Genomic DNA, 12,004 nt, shown 5'->3' on the forward strand with positions numbered 1-12,004 from the left:
GCACACATGCCACCAAAAACCCCCAAAATATAATACAAACCCCCAAACCTACATGACAGGCACTACTACCATATAGTGGTATTCTCATTGTCAACATTGTTCACCATTCTGCAGCCAAGAGGAAGGAGTCAAATTCAGACACTCCAAGGGCTGGAATTTTTTTTTTTTTGCCAGTCCTGGGGCTTGACCTCAGGGCCTGGGCACTGTCCCCGAGTTTCTTTTTCTCAAGGCTAGCACTCTACCACTTGAGCCACAGCCACTTCTGGCTTTTTCTGTGTGTGTGGTATTGAGGAATCAAACCCAGGGCTTCATGAATGCTAGGCAAGCATTCTACCACTGAGTCACCTTCCCAGCCCGGGGCTGGAATCTTAACAGAAAAACAGCACATAAGGGTGGCGGCTGCCATCAGGGCCCCTGAGCCGTGTAAAGGTGGTGAATGTGACTCAGAAGTGACACTTTCCAGTACTGACACTACATAAAGAGCCTCATGATTTCCAAATACTGGGACAGTGTATGTGCAGTGTATTTTCCAGAGGAAAAAAAGAGGAGCCAGACATGGTAATGTCTGTCTGTAATCCCAGCACTTGCTTGGCTGAGGCAAGAACTGCAAGCTTGAGGTCAGCCTGGTGAGACCATCTCAAAACAATCCCCAGAAAACCAAATCCTAAAGGCACGGATGGCGTAGCCCCAGAAAACCAAATGCAAAAGGTTTGGATGGAATAGATTAGAGATAGAGCTAAGGTTGTAGGTTTAATCCCAAGGTCAGGAAAAAAAAAACGTAAGTGATATGCTTCATTCCAAATTAAACTTGCATTGAGGAATGGTTTGAGTTCTCCTGTGTGTGTGTGTGTGTGTGTGAGTTCTCCTGTGTGTGTGTGGGGGGGGGGCAGTGCCAGTACAGGGCTTGAACTCAGGGCCTGGGTACTGTGCCTTAGTTCTTTCCACTCAATGCTAGTACTCTGAGTCACGCCTCCACTTCCACTTTTTTGGTGGCTAACTGGAGATAAGTCTTTCCTGCCTAGGCTGGCTTTGAACCACAATCCTCAGTTCTCCTGAGTAGCAAGATTACAGATGTGAGCCACCAGTGCCTGGCTGATCTTGCTTTAGCCTGTCTCTGCCTCCAGGAGACACCAGCCCTGAATGCTTGTGACCTAGACCCTAGAGCCACAGCTGGCTAGAACCAGAGGGGACCATTTTGTGTCACAGCTGCACGTCAAGAGGACATTTGAAAACTTGTTTCCAGAGGTTTGTTCTTTGTTTCCCTTCTTTTCATGAAAGGGGCTTTTTGTTTGCACTGCCTTTGTTTGGGGATTCAGTTAATAAAAGGACCATTTTATTGGAATGAATTACTGACGCAGGCGCTGCCAGCAATCTCGGCATGAGGACAGTAACCTGGCCCTCACTTAGCCAGGTGAATGGAAGCCACTGTGGGGCGTTGGTCTCAAGGGCACTCTGGAGTTTGCTTACTGGTTAATGTAGAAACCAGGGGAGACACAGAAAGTACCCGAGATTTATAGCACATAAAACTTTCCTTTACACATTAAAAAAAAAAAAAAAAAAGCTAAAGTGTTGGAGCCTGCTAGTCAGAAGTTATAAAGAATGGAATCTATTAGGAAGCGACTAAAAGAACGGGGGTTACTAATGATTTCAAACTCCACTTTAGGAGCCTTTTTTTTTTTTTTGTTGGTCATGGGGCTTGAACTCTGGACCTGGGTGCTGTCCCTGAGCTCTTCAGCTCAAGGCTAGCGCTCTACCACTTGAGCCACAGCGCCACTTCTGGTTTTCCAGTGGTTCATTGAAGATAAGAGTCTCACCAACTTTCCTGCCCAGGCTGGCTTTGAACTGTGATCCTGAGATCTCAGCTTCCTAAGTAGCTGAGATTACAGGCATGAGCTACCACAGCCTGGCCTTTAGGAGCCTTTGAGAAGGCCAGTCCCTTCTGAGGAACCAACTGCATACAAGTGGGGGGGGGGAATTTTTGCTGGTGGCTTATACTCATAATCCTAGCTACTCAGGAGGCTGAGATTGGGGATCAAGATTTGAAGCCAGACCCAGCAGGGAAATCTGTGAGACTCCTATCTCCAATTACCAGCAAGAAGCTAGAAATGGAGGTAGGCTCAAGTAGTAGAGTGCTAGCCTTGAGTGAAAAAGTTAAGGGAGGGGCTGGGAAGGTGGCTCAGTGGTAGAACGCTTGCCTTGCATGCATGAGGCCTTGGGTTCGATTCCTCAGCACCACATAAGCAAAAAGAAAAAAGCCAGAAGTGGCGCTGTGGCTCAAGTGGTAGAGTGCTAGCCTTGAGCTGAAGAGCTGAGGGACAGTGCCCAGGCCCAGAGTTCAGGCCCCACGACCAGACCCAAAAAAAAAAAAAAAAAAAAAGTTAAGGGATAGTTCCCAAGTCCTGAATTTTCAAGTCCCAGTACTAGTGTCACACACACATATGTGTGCACTAGTTCCTCCACTTCAACCACTGTTTTATTCACATAGGTTCTGTACTTCTTCCTATATGATACATTATTTACACATTACTTTTCTCTCTCCTATCTGGCTGTGTTCACAAACAGCAGGCAAGGCAGGCAGCAGGTATAGGATCGATACTAGCGACTACATTAGTGAAAGCTGAAAGAAATGGGAAAATAACATAGGTAGGGAAAAAATTGCTTTTATAAAAAGGCAAAATTCACCATTGTCTTCTGATTTTCCAAACTTGGCCTATGATAAACTGGAATGAAAAGGAATGGCCAAGAAGCTGGCTGGAGGTCAGTTCCTCATTCAGTGACTATGGCTTCTTCCTTTCCTATGGGTGACAATACTTCTCACAGTGTTTATGAGTTGTTCAGCAGGCAAAGAGCCACTTTCACTGGCTAGAGGGTAGTACCTGCAGAATGATGTAGAGTGAAGGGTAGGCGTCCATCTTTTTCCAGTCTCATGTAATCCTTCAAGCTGGGGTTTAGGAGGGCCAAAAAGATGCCCAGAGTTTCACTGAGTCTTATAGAGGGGCGTTTGTTAGTTGGAATGCCAAACATTTCTTTTCCCTTGAAAAAAATATTCTTGTAGAAAGGCTGTGAGATACTTGCCAGTTCCTATTTAAAGGAAGGACAAGGAATTGTCTTCCTCTGCACCTGACTTTGAGACTTTAAGTTCCAGAAAGAAAACCATTATCTAAAAAAGTGCATTCAACCAGTACTTTCCCAGACACACCCCCTCCTCCCTGTAGACAAACACAGGAAATACAGCTTGTCACTGAAATGAATGGGAAAGCCAAGACTTTTCCATCTCAATGAAATACATATTCTATTTTATTTGGCAGAGATTAGATGGAGGGTTTGGACTCAGGGGCCTCAAGCTCACTTGGCTTGCTTGCTAGCCTGGCACTCGACCACTTGATCCATGCTTTCAGCCTGGCATTTTGCTGGCTAATTGGAGATGAGGTCTTAGAACTTTCTGCCCCGGCTGGCTTTGAACCTCAACCTTCCAGAACTTCTCCACCTTTGGAGTAGCTAGAACCACAGGTAAGAGCCACCGGTGCTGAGCTTAAGTCTCATTTTTAAACACCACCAACACTACCACTACTACCACTAAACCACCATGAAATGAAAATTAAGCAACACTTGCCTTGATTTTGTGCTGTCTTCCAAATGGTGATACTGGCAAGTTGTGAATTAGTAAATTACTAGAATTACTTTGGGTTTTACTAGATTAATTTTTATTTAAAAATCTGTAGTTTCTATGGAGAAATTTATTTTTATTGAAAATTTTATGGTATCAAGTCAAAAGTGCACCATATAATCAATCAAAACTCCAGGCCACTGGGAAAAAGTTACTATTAAGGATATGTTCTTTTATTTTTTTTCTTATTATTTATTCATAAGAAACAAACCAAAAGCCCCCACAATCTACACACTTTTACTGTTTTCCAGACCTGCAAGATTGTAAAATGTACAGAGCACTTGTCAAATAAGTACTGAAAATGAAAACAGGAAGGGAGAAATCATTATTTCAGCAAATCTAAAATTAGTTTGGACCCACTGTGGTCTTTAGTGATCTGAGTTAGAGCATTCACTACTACAGTACCCGTGAAGCAAAAAGAGATTAGGACACCTCATAAAAGGTAGTGGAATAAGAAAAAGTCAATTTAATCATTTACTTTTTAGCAGGCAAGCAATTTGTAAACATTCAGTAGCGGCAGCATCCAAGTTACAAACAATTTAAAAAAGAACCAAGATTAGTGATTATAATTTTTCCTTCCCTGGCCCCAGAAGACAAAAAAAAAGAAAAAAAAAAGAAAAAAAAAAAAGAACAAGATTTGGAAATGAATGACTGAAAACACTATGGACATTGAACATTCAGTGATGTCTTCTACTACCGGCCCTTCTACGCCTCCTCTCTGTGTTTGGTCTGAAATGATGGATCTACGCTTAAAACTTCTCATCTCGCAGTAAGTGGTAGGTGAACAACTGCAATCCAGGAAGCTGTTGCTGTGCGTGCGCGTGTCACCGGCCCTGTTCAAATCCCATTTGCAAAGGGCACACTGATGTCTTGATTCAATGCTTCTTTGACTTCCGGTGGCAGCGTGTCAAAAAGGTGGTCTTCCACAACAAGCCCGCTTTTCTTGAGCAGCCGACACTGACCCAGCTGGGCTGGCAGGCGGTCCAAACAGTTCCCCTTGAGCTCCAGCTGGGTGAGCTGGGAGAGCTGACCGATTTTCTCAGGGAGAGAGGTGATGCAGTTTTGTCCCAGATTCAAAGTCCTCAACTTCACGCATTTGAACAATTGCTTTGGCAGCACGTCTACTTTATTGCCAGTGATATGCAAATGCTGCAGGTTCTGAAGCAATCCTATTTCTATGGGAATCATGGAAATGTTGTTGTAGCTGACATCTAAGCATCTGAGTTTCTGTAAACTAAACACTGCCACCGGTAAGGACTCGAGCTTGTTGTTAGAGAAATAAAGTGACTCCAGGTTTTTGACGTGGATGATGGAGGGAGGGATGGTGGCAATTTTATTATGCCACAACTTTAAACAAGTCAGTCGTTTCAAGTGCTGGAAACTGATGATCTCCTCGATTGTGCGTATGTTATTCGACTTTAAGTCCAGCTCCTGTAAATTAGAGAGGCTGAAGATGGCGTGGGGGATTCTCTCTAGCTCGCAGTTCTGGAGCTCCAGCTCGGCGACATTCATCATTTTCTTAAGGCTGTTCAGTACCAAGAGCTTCGTGCCGTCATTATGAATGACTAGCTTGGTCAGATGTGGTGCCACATCCGTGATGTTGGAGGGGACTTTGGTCAAATTACTCTTCACGTGGAGGATTTTAAGGTGCCGTAATTCCCGAAGAGATTCGAGTCCAATCATCTTATTGTTTTCGGAGTTCAAATTGCCTATCAAGTACAACTCGCGAAGGTTTTTGAGCAAATACACCCAGGCGGGAATTTCAGCCACGTCGGTGAACTTCACATGGAGGCATCGCAAGTGATCGCGCAGAAAGCTGAAAGCCGTCTGCTCCACCTTCGCGGGGCAGTGGCAGAGGTGGAGCTCTTGGAGGTTGGTCATCTGGGAAATCTTGGCGGGAATTTTAGCTTCGGGAATCAGTTCGAGCTTGAGCACATCCAGGTCTGTGAGGTCAAAGACGGCGTCGGGCACGCCCGACAGCATGAACAGATGCAGCTCCTGCTTGTCCTGCGCATTGCGGGACACATGCTGTCGGAGTTTTTCAAAGGTCCACTCGTGGTTCAAACTGATTTCCCTCAGTTTGTTCTCACTGACTTCCGAGAGGAACACCCCGAAGCGCTTCGAGTACAGCTGGTCGTACTGGTCCACCATGTGGAGAAGAAAGGCAAAATCGTTTTTGACATCAGGAATGTCACTGAAGCTGCTCTCTTCTCGAACTTTCTCGAAGGAATACTCCTTCAGAGGGATCCTGAAGAGCCAGAAGAGAGTGTAGAGGCAGATGAAACCATACACACAGATGATGGATATATAGCTGATGAGAAGCTTTTTTAACATGTAAGCCATGTTGTGGGTGCACTCAAATACCTCATAACCAGTCAGGTGCTCGACCTTTGGCTTGCACACGTGCTCGAAGCTGATGGCGTTCACAAAGTTGGCTGTGTAGCAGAGAATGAAAATGAACTTGGCAGTTTTGATAACCGTCTGGACCACATAGAGTTTATAGATCAAGTCGCTGTCCTCTACGTGAGCCCGGAACTTCCTTACTTTCTCAAACAGGGCCTTGGCCTGCTCCCCATCTTTTTTATCCAGGATGGTCATGCTGGGGACTTCGACAACAGGCTTCTCAGCGGAGAATTTGAAACCGGTTTTGTTGATCATGGGGGTGCTGGCACTGGGGCTCCCCTCGTCGCTGCTGGTGGACACGTGCTTCGGTAGGGTCTGGGCACCTGTTATCCTCTGCTTGTTCTCTTCTGAGTCTTCACAGGCCGTCTCAGATAACGCTTTTGTGGTCCAAGGAGATTCAAAGCACTTCCCCAAGATCGATACAAAATGCTCTACTTTGGAACACGTTTTGGGATATTTGAACCAAAAGTTGCTACTGACCATGAGGATTATGGTGTGTATGAGGGCCAGGTATGGGAAGTACTTAGAATACCACGGGAGGGCCAGATGGTAACACATCTGATTAATAAATACATATTGCTGAAAATCTAAGTTGGTTTTTCGGCCCGTTGGGTCTCTCTTCTCTTTCTTTGCCTCAGGACTTGGAGCTGTGGCTTCTGTGTGAGGATGCGAGGCTCTGAGAGGTACGTCGGGGGTCACCGCAGGTGTGCCAAGGGACACATCACTTGTCATCTGCCCTTCTTGCTCTCGGTGAGGGGCTACATCTGTCTTGGAGATTTCGGTGGTGACCTCAGCATTCCCTGGTGGTGTGTGTACCTTTGAATTTACAGGAGATGGCAATACTGGCAAGCAGACCACCTGATCTTTGGTAAGTTGCATGGTTCCTGCAAAGATGGCTACCATCAACATAACAACAGCCAGGTAATCCATAAACACGTCCCACCATGGTTTCAGGATTCGGTAAGTTGGCTGAATGTCATTAAGCGAAGCAACTTCTGCAAGGGTAAACATTCCTAGAAGAGCAGAAAACAAGACAGTATTTCAGACAGGCAAGTATCAAGAGTAAATGAGGAAAAGACCTCTACACCTGCTTCCAGTTTTCTCATCCAGCTCCCATTTTTTAAATTCAGGAGAAGGTATAGTAGAAAATGACCCAAAGTAACATATGTAAGGAAAATGGCTAACTTGTTTCCAGTTTCTCTCCCAGTGCAAGAGAAGAGGGGGGGAAAAAGTTAGCCTTGTAAGTAAGAGGCAATGATGTAATGGCAGCCTGGGCAATGTCTCTAGTGCTTCCTGGACCTTGAAGGGCAGAGCAGGAAGCACTCATTGACTAGACTGATTTAAAGCTAAGATTGAAGGTTTCAGGGAGGAGCTAAGGTGATTTGTATAAGCCAAAAACGAAGGGTCTGTAAGTACAGTTCAGCTTTGGGTAGTATCAATTCCACCCTGAGTCCTACCATTGACTGAAGGTATAATTCTCGAAACCTTGTATGTACAGCACCTGTATAAAATCGACGAAAATTTCCAAGGATGTTGGAAAGGTTAAATTAAGTAATGACTACAAAGCTTAGTCAACCCCCTGGCCATATATACCCATTACCTGCTTATGTTAGCACTTACTACTCTGCTGGAAGTAGCCATGGACAGTTGAAATGAAGGGGCTTCGTGTACACAGTTGGGATTTATTCACTAACTAAAGCTGGAACTGATATTTGATACCGAGCCTATGAAAAGCATATGGAGTAAGCAGAGGAGAGGAGACCCAGGTAGTCGTGAAATAATCTGTGATAAAATTCCACTAAATCAGGACTGGTGTAAGCTTTAATCTTAGTCAAGCAGTTGACCCTCCTAGCAATGGGGGAGGGGGGCTGGTAGCAGAGTCCCCGTTCACTATCAGCTGGCAGCCCGACACGTTTATACAAATGATAAGATGTCAAGGACAGTCCTTCTCGAAATAACCAAGAAATACACTCTGTTCTAGTGGCAGGTAATGGGAATGGGGTTCTGAAATTATAGGTGTATCTTCTTGAATTTGGAAAGTTTGACATCTTGAAAACCAGCATCATATTTTGCTTTCCCAAGAGGTTCTCAGATTCCAATGAATAAATCACTGTTTCTCTTTAAAAAAAAATACGGATAAAAGACAAAACAATGAACACTCAGATCTTTGGGAACACATTTATTACTGAAATGAAGGATAGGAGCTGGAGTTTAATCTGCTGATGTGAGCGGCCTTTACTGCTGTGTGGAAAGGGCTCTCGTAGTTTTCAGGAGAAAATGTTTTGACTGCCTGTCTTGGGTGACATAATAGAGTCTAGCGGAACTTGGACTCTACCCTCTGTTTTAGATTAAATTTGTTTTTTGTTTTGCTTTTAAGTGTTTGATTTTTTGGTTGGTCAAGGGGCTTGAACTCTGGGCCTGGAGGCCTGTCCCTCAGCTCTTCAGCTCAAGGCCAGCACTCTACCACTTGAGCCACAGCCCCACTTCTGGTTTTCTGGTGGTAAACTAGAGATAAGAGTCTCATGCACTTTCCTGTCCAGGCTGACTTTGAACTGTGATCCTCAGATCTCAGCGTCCTGAGTAGCTAGGATTACAGGCATGAGACACTGGCGCCCAGCTTAGATTAAATTTCTGAAAGGAAGGACCATGCATATTTTTTTTTTCTGAAACACTTCCACATAATTTGTACAACCCAAGACAGGTGAAATGATTGTTTCTTCACAAAATATTAACAATAGTTTCTTTAATCACTGATAGTAATGCTCACCTTTATAGCTTATTTTCTACATGGAATATCTCTTAAGTAAGTGGGAAAACACAAGGCTGAGAATTTCAAGTATCTAACTGATAAATTAGTTGTACTTATGCTTTGTGAAAATTATTAGAAGTCGCATTCCCAGGCTTCAGAGATTGAGTATAAAATGTATGCTATCTACTAACTATTCATTTATCAAGGAAGTAGGGACACAACAAGGATATCTCGGCATCTTTACATGGCTGTACCCACTGAACACTCTTTATCTTGTGTGTGGTTTTGCTTTCGTGACTGGCTTGAGAATAGAGACAGGAAGAAAGACTACTGGCATCAAACTAAGCAAAACTCCCAAGATAAACAACTCAACCTCATGACATTTGAGCTCTTCTGTCTCTGTATAAAATGTACAAAACACCACATTGAGTCATAATTTACAAATGACTCGACTTTGACGTCATATACACAGAAATACACCTCACACAGTTTTTTGTTGTTGTTGGTGGTGGTCATGGGGCTTGAACTGAGGGACTGGCAGCTGTCCCTGAGCTCTTTTGCTCAAGTGCTCTACCACTTTGAGCCACAGTACCACTTCTGATTTATGGTGGTTAATTGGAGATAAGAGTCTGGGGCGGGGGGGGGGGGGGGGGGGGGAAGATGGGAAGGGATGGAAAGGGGAAACAAAGGAGGAGGCTACAATGCTTGATAAGAAATGTACTCATTATCTTGCCCATGTAATTGTAACCCCTCTGTATAGTATTTTCACAATTAAAACAAACAAACAAACAAAAAAGAGTCTTTTGGACTTTCCTGCCTCTGCTGGCTTTGAACCATGATCCTCAGATCTCAGCCTCCTGAGTAGCTAGGATTACAGGTGTGTGCCGCCAAGGCCTGCATAGAAGTCTCATTTCTAATCCTGGTTTCTTCAGTTGGCTCTTGTGAAATTCACTATTTAGCCAACATGTCCCATTCCCACCCCTGAATGAACACACAGGCATCTGGCAACAACAGTAATGATAGTAATAACAGTTATCATTTGCCATCTTCCTTCCAAATACTGTCTTAGTTTTGGGTTTTTTTTTTGGTCGTTTGTGGGGCTTAAACTCTGGGCCTGAGTGTTGTCCCTCAGCTCTTCAGCTCAAGGCTAGCGCTCTACCACTTGGGCTACAGCGCCACTCACAAATACTGTCTTAGAAGCTTCAAATATTATATAATCCTCTGCTGTGTGTGTGTGTGTGTGTGTGTGTGTGTGTGTGTGTGTATTGGGGCTTGAATTTAGGGCTTGGGCATACTGTCCTTTAAGTTTTTTGCTCAAGGCTAATGGTTTACCATTTAAGCCACAGGTCTACTTCTGGAATTTTGGTAGTTATCTTGAGATAAGAATATCATATACTTTCCTGCCCAAGGCAGTTTTGAACTGCGATCCTCGGATCTCAGCTGCCTCCTGAGTAGCTAGGATTACATGTGTGAGCTGTCAGTACCTGGTTCTCCTCTGTTTTTATACAGAATGCATTCTTCAAATGAACCATGAAGATTAGAGTTTTACGAATATTAGGTTTTGGGAGCTCAGAAAGTGGCTGGTTTTAAGAAATTCTATATGGTTTTACACATCCGTTGGAATTCCTAAAATCAAGAGTGTATGAATACAAAGTTCTGTTGAGGATGTGGGAAGTGCTGTTGGGAGTTAGGAATTTGCATATGTACACTGGAGCGTACACATTCCTGTTCTAGGAGCTAGCAATTACCCTGCTCAGTTTACATCAGGAGCAGAAATATATATTCCTCAAAGGCATGCACAAGAATTCTCAGAGCAACATGATTCATAACAGCCTCTAAGTGGATGCTACCCAAGTGCCTTTCAACAGCAGAATGCAACAATAAAACATCATATATTCAACAAACAGGGTCTCACAGCGATGAGAGAGGAATGATTTAGGTAGAGGAGCATGTTCAGTTCATAAGATACGACTGCACACTATCTTCTTTTTGGAATGTATGCTTTGGTTTCCATCAGAAGTTTCAAGATGAAATGGGACAGGGAGTTGCAGCACAAACAGGTGCTCTGGAGCTAACACTGGGGCAGTGGACTGGACCAAAGCCACCTCAAGGCACATCCGGGCTTTCTGAGGGCAAAGTCTCATCCCTCCCTCTACTAGCTCTCCCCACTTCTCCTTTCCTGCCCCGAGGGGCAGAGACAGCTCTCCTCAGAGTACAGAGGACTGAAGCTGGGAACAGAGTGTACACAATGTGCAAAAGCTCTGCTAGCACGTGTGTAAACAGAACATAAGAGTAGCAGTGCCTGAACCCTAACATTCCAGTAGACTCTGGGCTAAGATGGATTCACCCATCTTAGCAGGTTCTCTGAATTTACCTTGTAGACGTTAAGTGATCAGGAATGGAACCTGGAGGTTAAAATCCCACCTGAGGCCAAAACTCGCGTTCTTTCTACCAGATTGCCTTGTCTCTCTGATTTCTCACGTTTGCAATGCTTCACAGTTTTCAAACTGCTCTCCTATACAGGCTCTGCACCAATTCTCACAATAACTCGGTGATTTGGGCATTACTATTGCCGGATGGTATGAGGAAACCTGAGGCACACAAGAAGCTTGCATGACCTGCCTAATCTAAAGAGTTGAGAGCACACACAGCATCTTTCATCTCTGTAATCTTTTCTCTGACCACGTCTAGGTTGTTAGTGAAGGGATGATGGATAAGGAGACGAATTTCTCCCTGTTGCCCTTGGCTTTGAGGAGATACAGCAACAAAATTATGTAATCACAACTGCCCGTAAGGCCATCTTTTGTGACCTTCACTCAGAATTCAGGGAAATCACCAGCCCAGTTCCAGGCACCAGGGGTGTAGAGGAGAAGGGTGGGGATACAGAGATATTGTAAAGTAACGCCGTGGAGCAGCCAACTCCCTGACAGATGATAAACAATGACAAGGAAAGAAAACTGCTCTGCCTTGGTTAATGCACAGCGTAAGAGCATCCAGAACAAGGCCCCCAGTGCAAAGACTCCTTCACTGATGAGATGGGATGGAGGGTTGAGGGCAGAGAGTACCATGCTTACTGAAGAAAGGATAAGTGCAAAGGCATGAAATTATGGGGGTTGGAGGCATGGCTCAGGTGGTAGGGTACCTGCCAGTGAGTGAAAGTATTAGACAGAGTTCAAGTTTTAGAT

General features: G+C 44.4%; 1 protein-coding gene across 4 annotated transcripts in view; it reads right to left on the bottom strand.

Moving 5' to 3' along the window:
• Positions 1-4,105: 4,105 nt before the first annotated feature.
• Positions 4,106-12,004, bottom strand: part of Lrrc8d (leucine rich repeat containing 8 VRAC subunit D) — a 94,581-nt gene continuing 86,682 nt past the window's right edge. For all 4 annotated transcript variants that reach the window (XM_042676943.1, XM_042676952.1, XM_042676928.1 and 1 more), the window contains one exon: positions 4,106-7,083. In XM_042676943.1, coding sequence (XP_042532877.1) covers positions 4,505-7,081 — 2,577 coding nt within the window. In that variant the 5' untranslated portion in view covers positions 7,082-7,083 and the 3' untranslated portion in view covers positions 4,106-4,504. The remainder of the gene's footprint in view (positions 7,084-12,004) is intronic.

Source organism: Dipodomys spectabilis, unplaced genomic scaffold (assembly GCF_019054845.1).
Source record: "Dipodomys spectabilis isolate Male_0828 unplaced genomic scaffold, ASM1905484v1 ptg000002l, whole genome shotgun sequence".
Classification (NCBI taxonomy): domain Eukaryota; kingdom Metazoa; phylum Chordata; class Mammalia; order Rodentia; family Heteromyidae; genus Dipodomys; species Dipodomys spectabilis.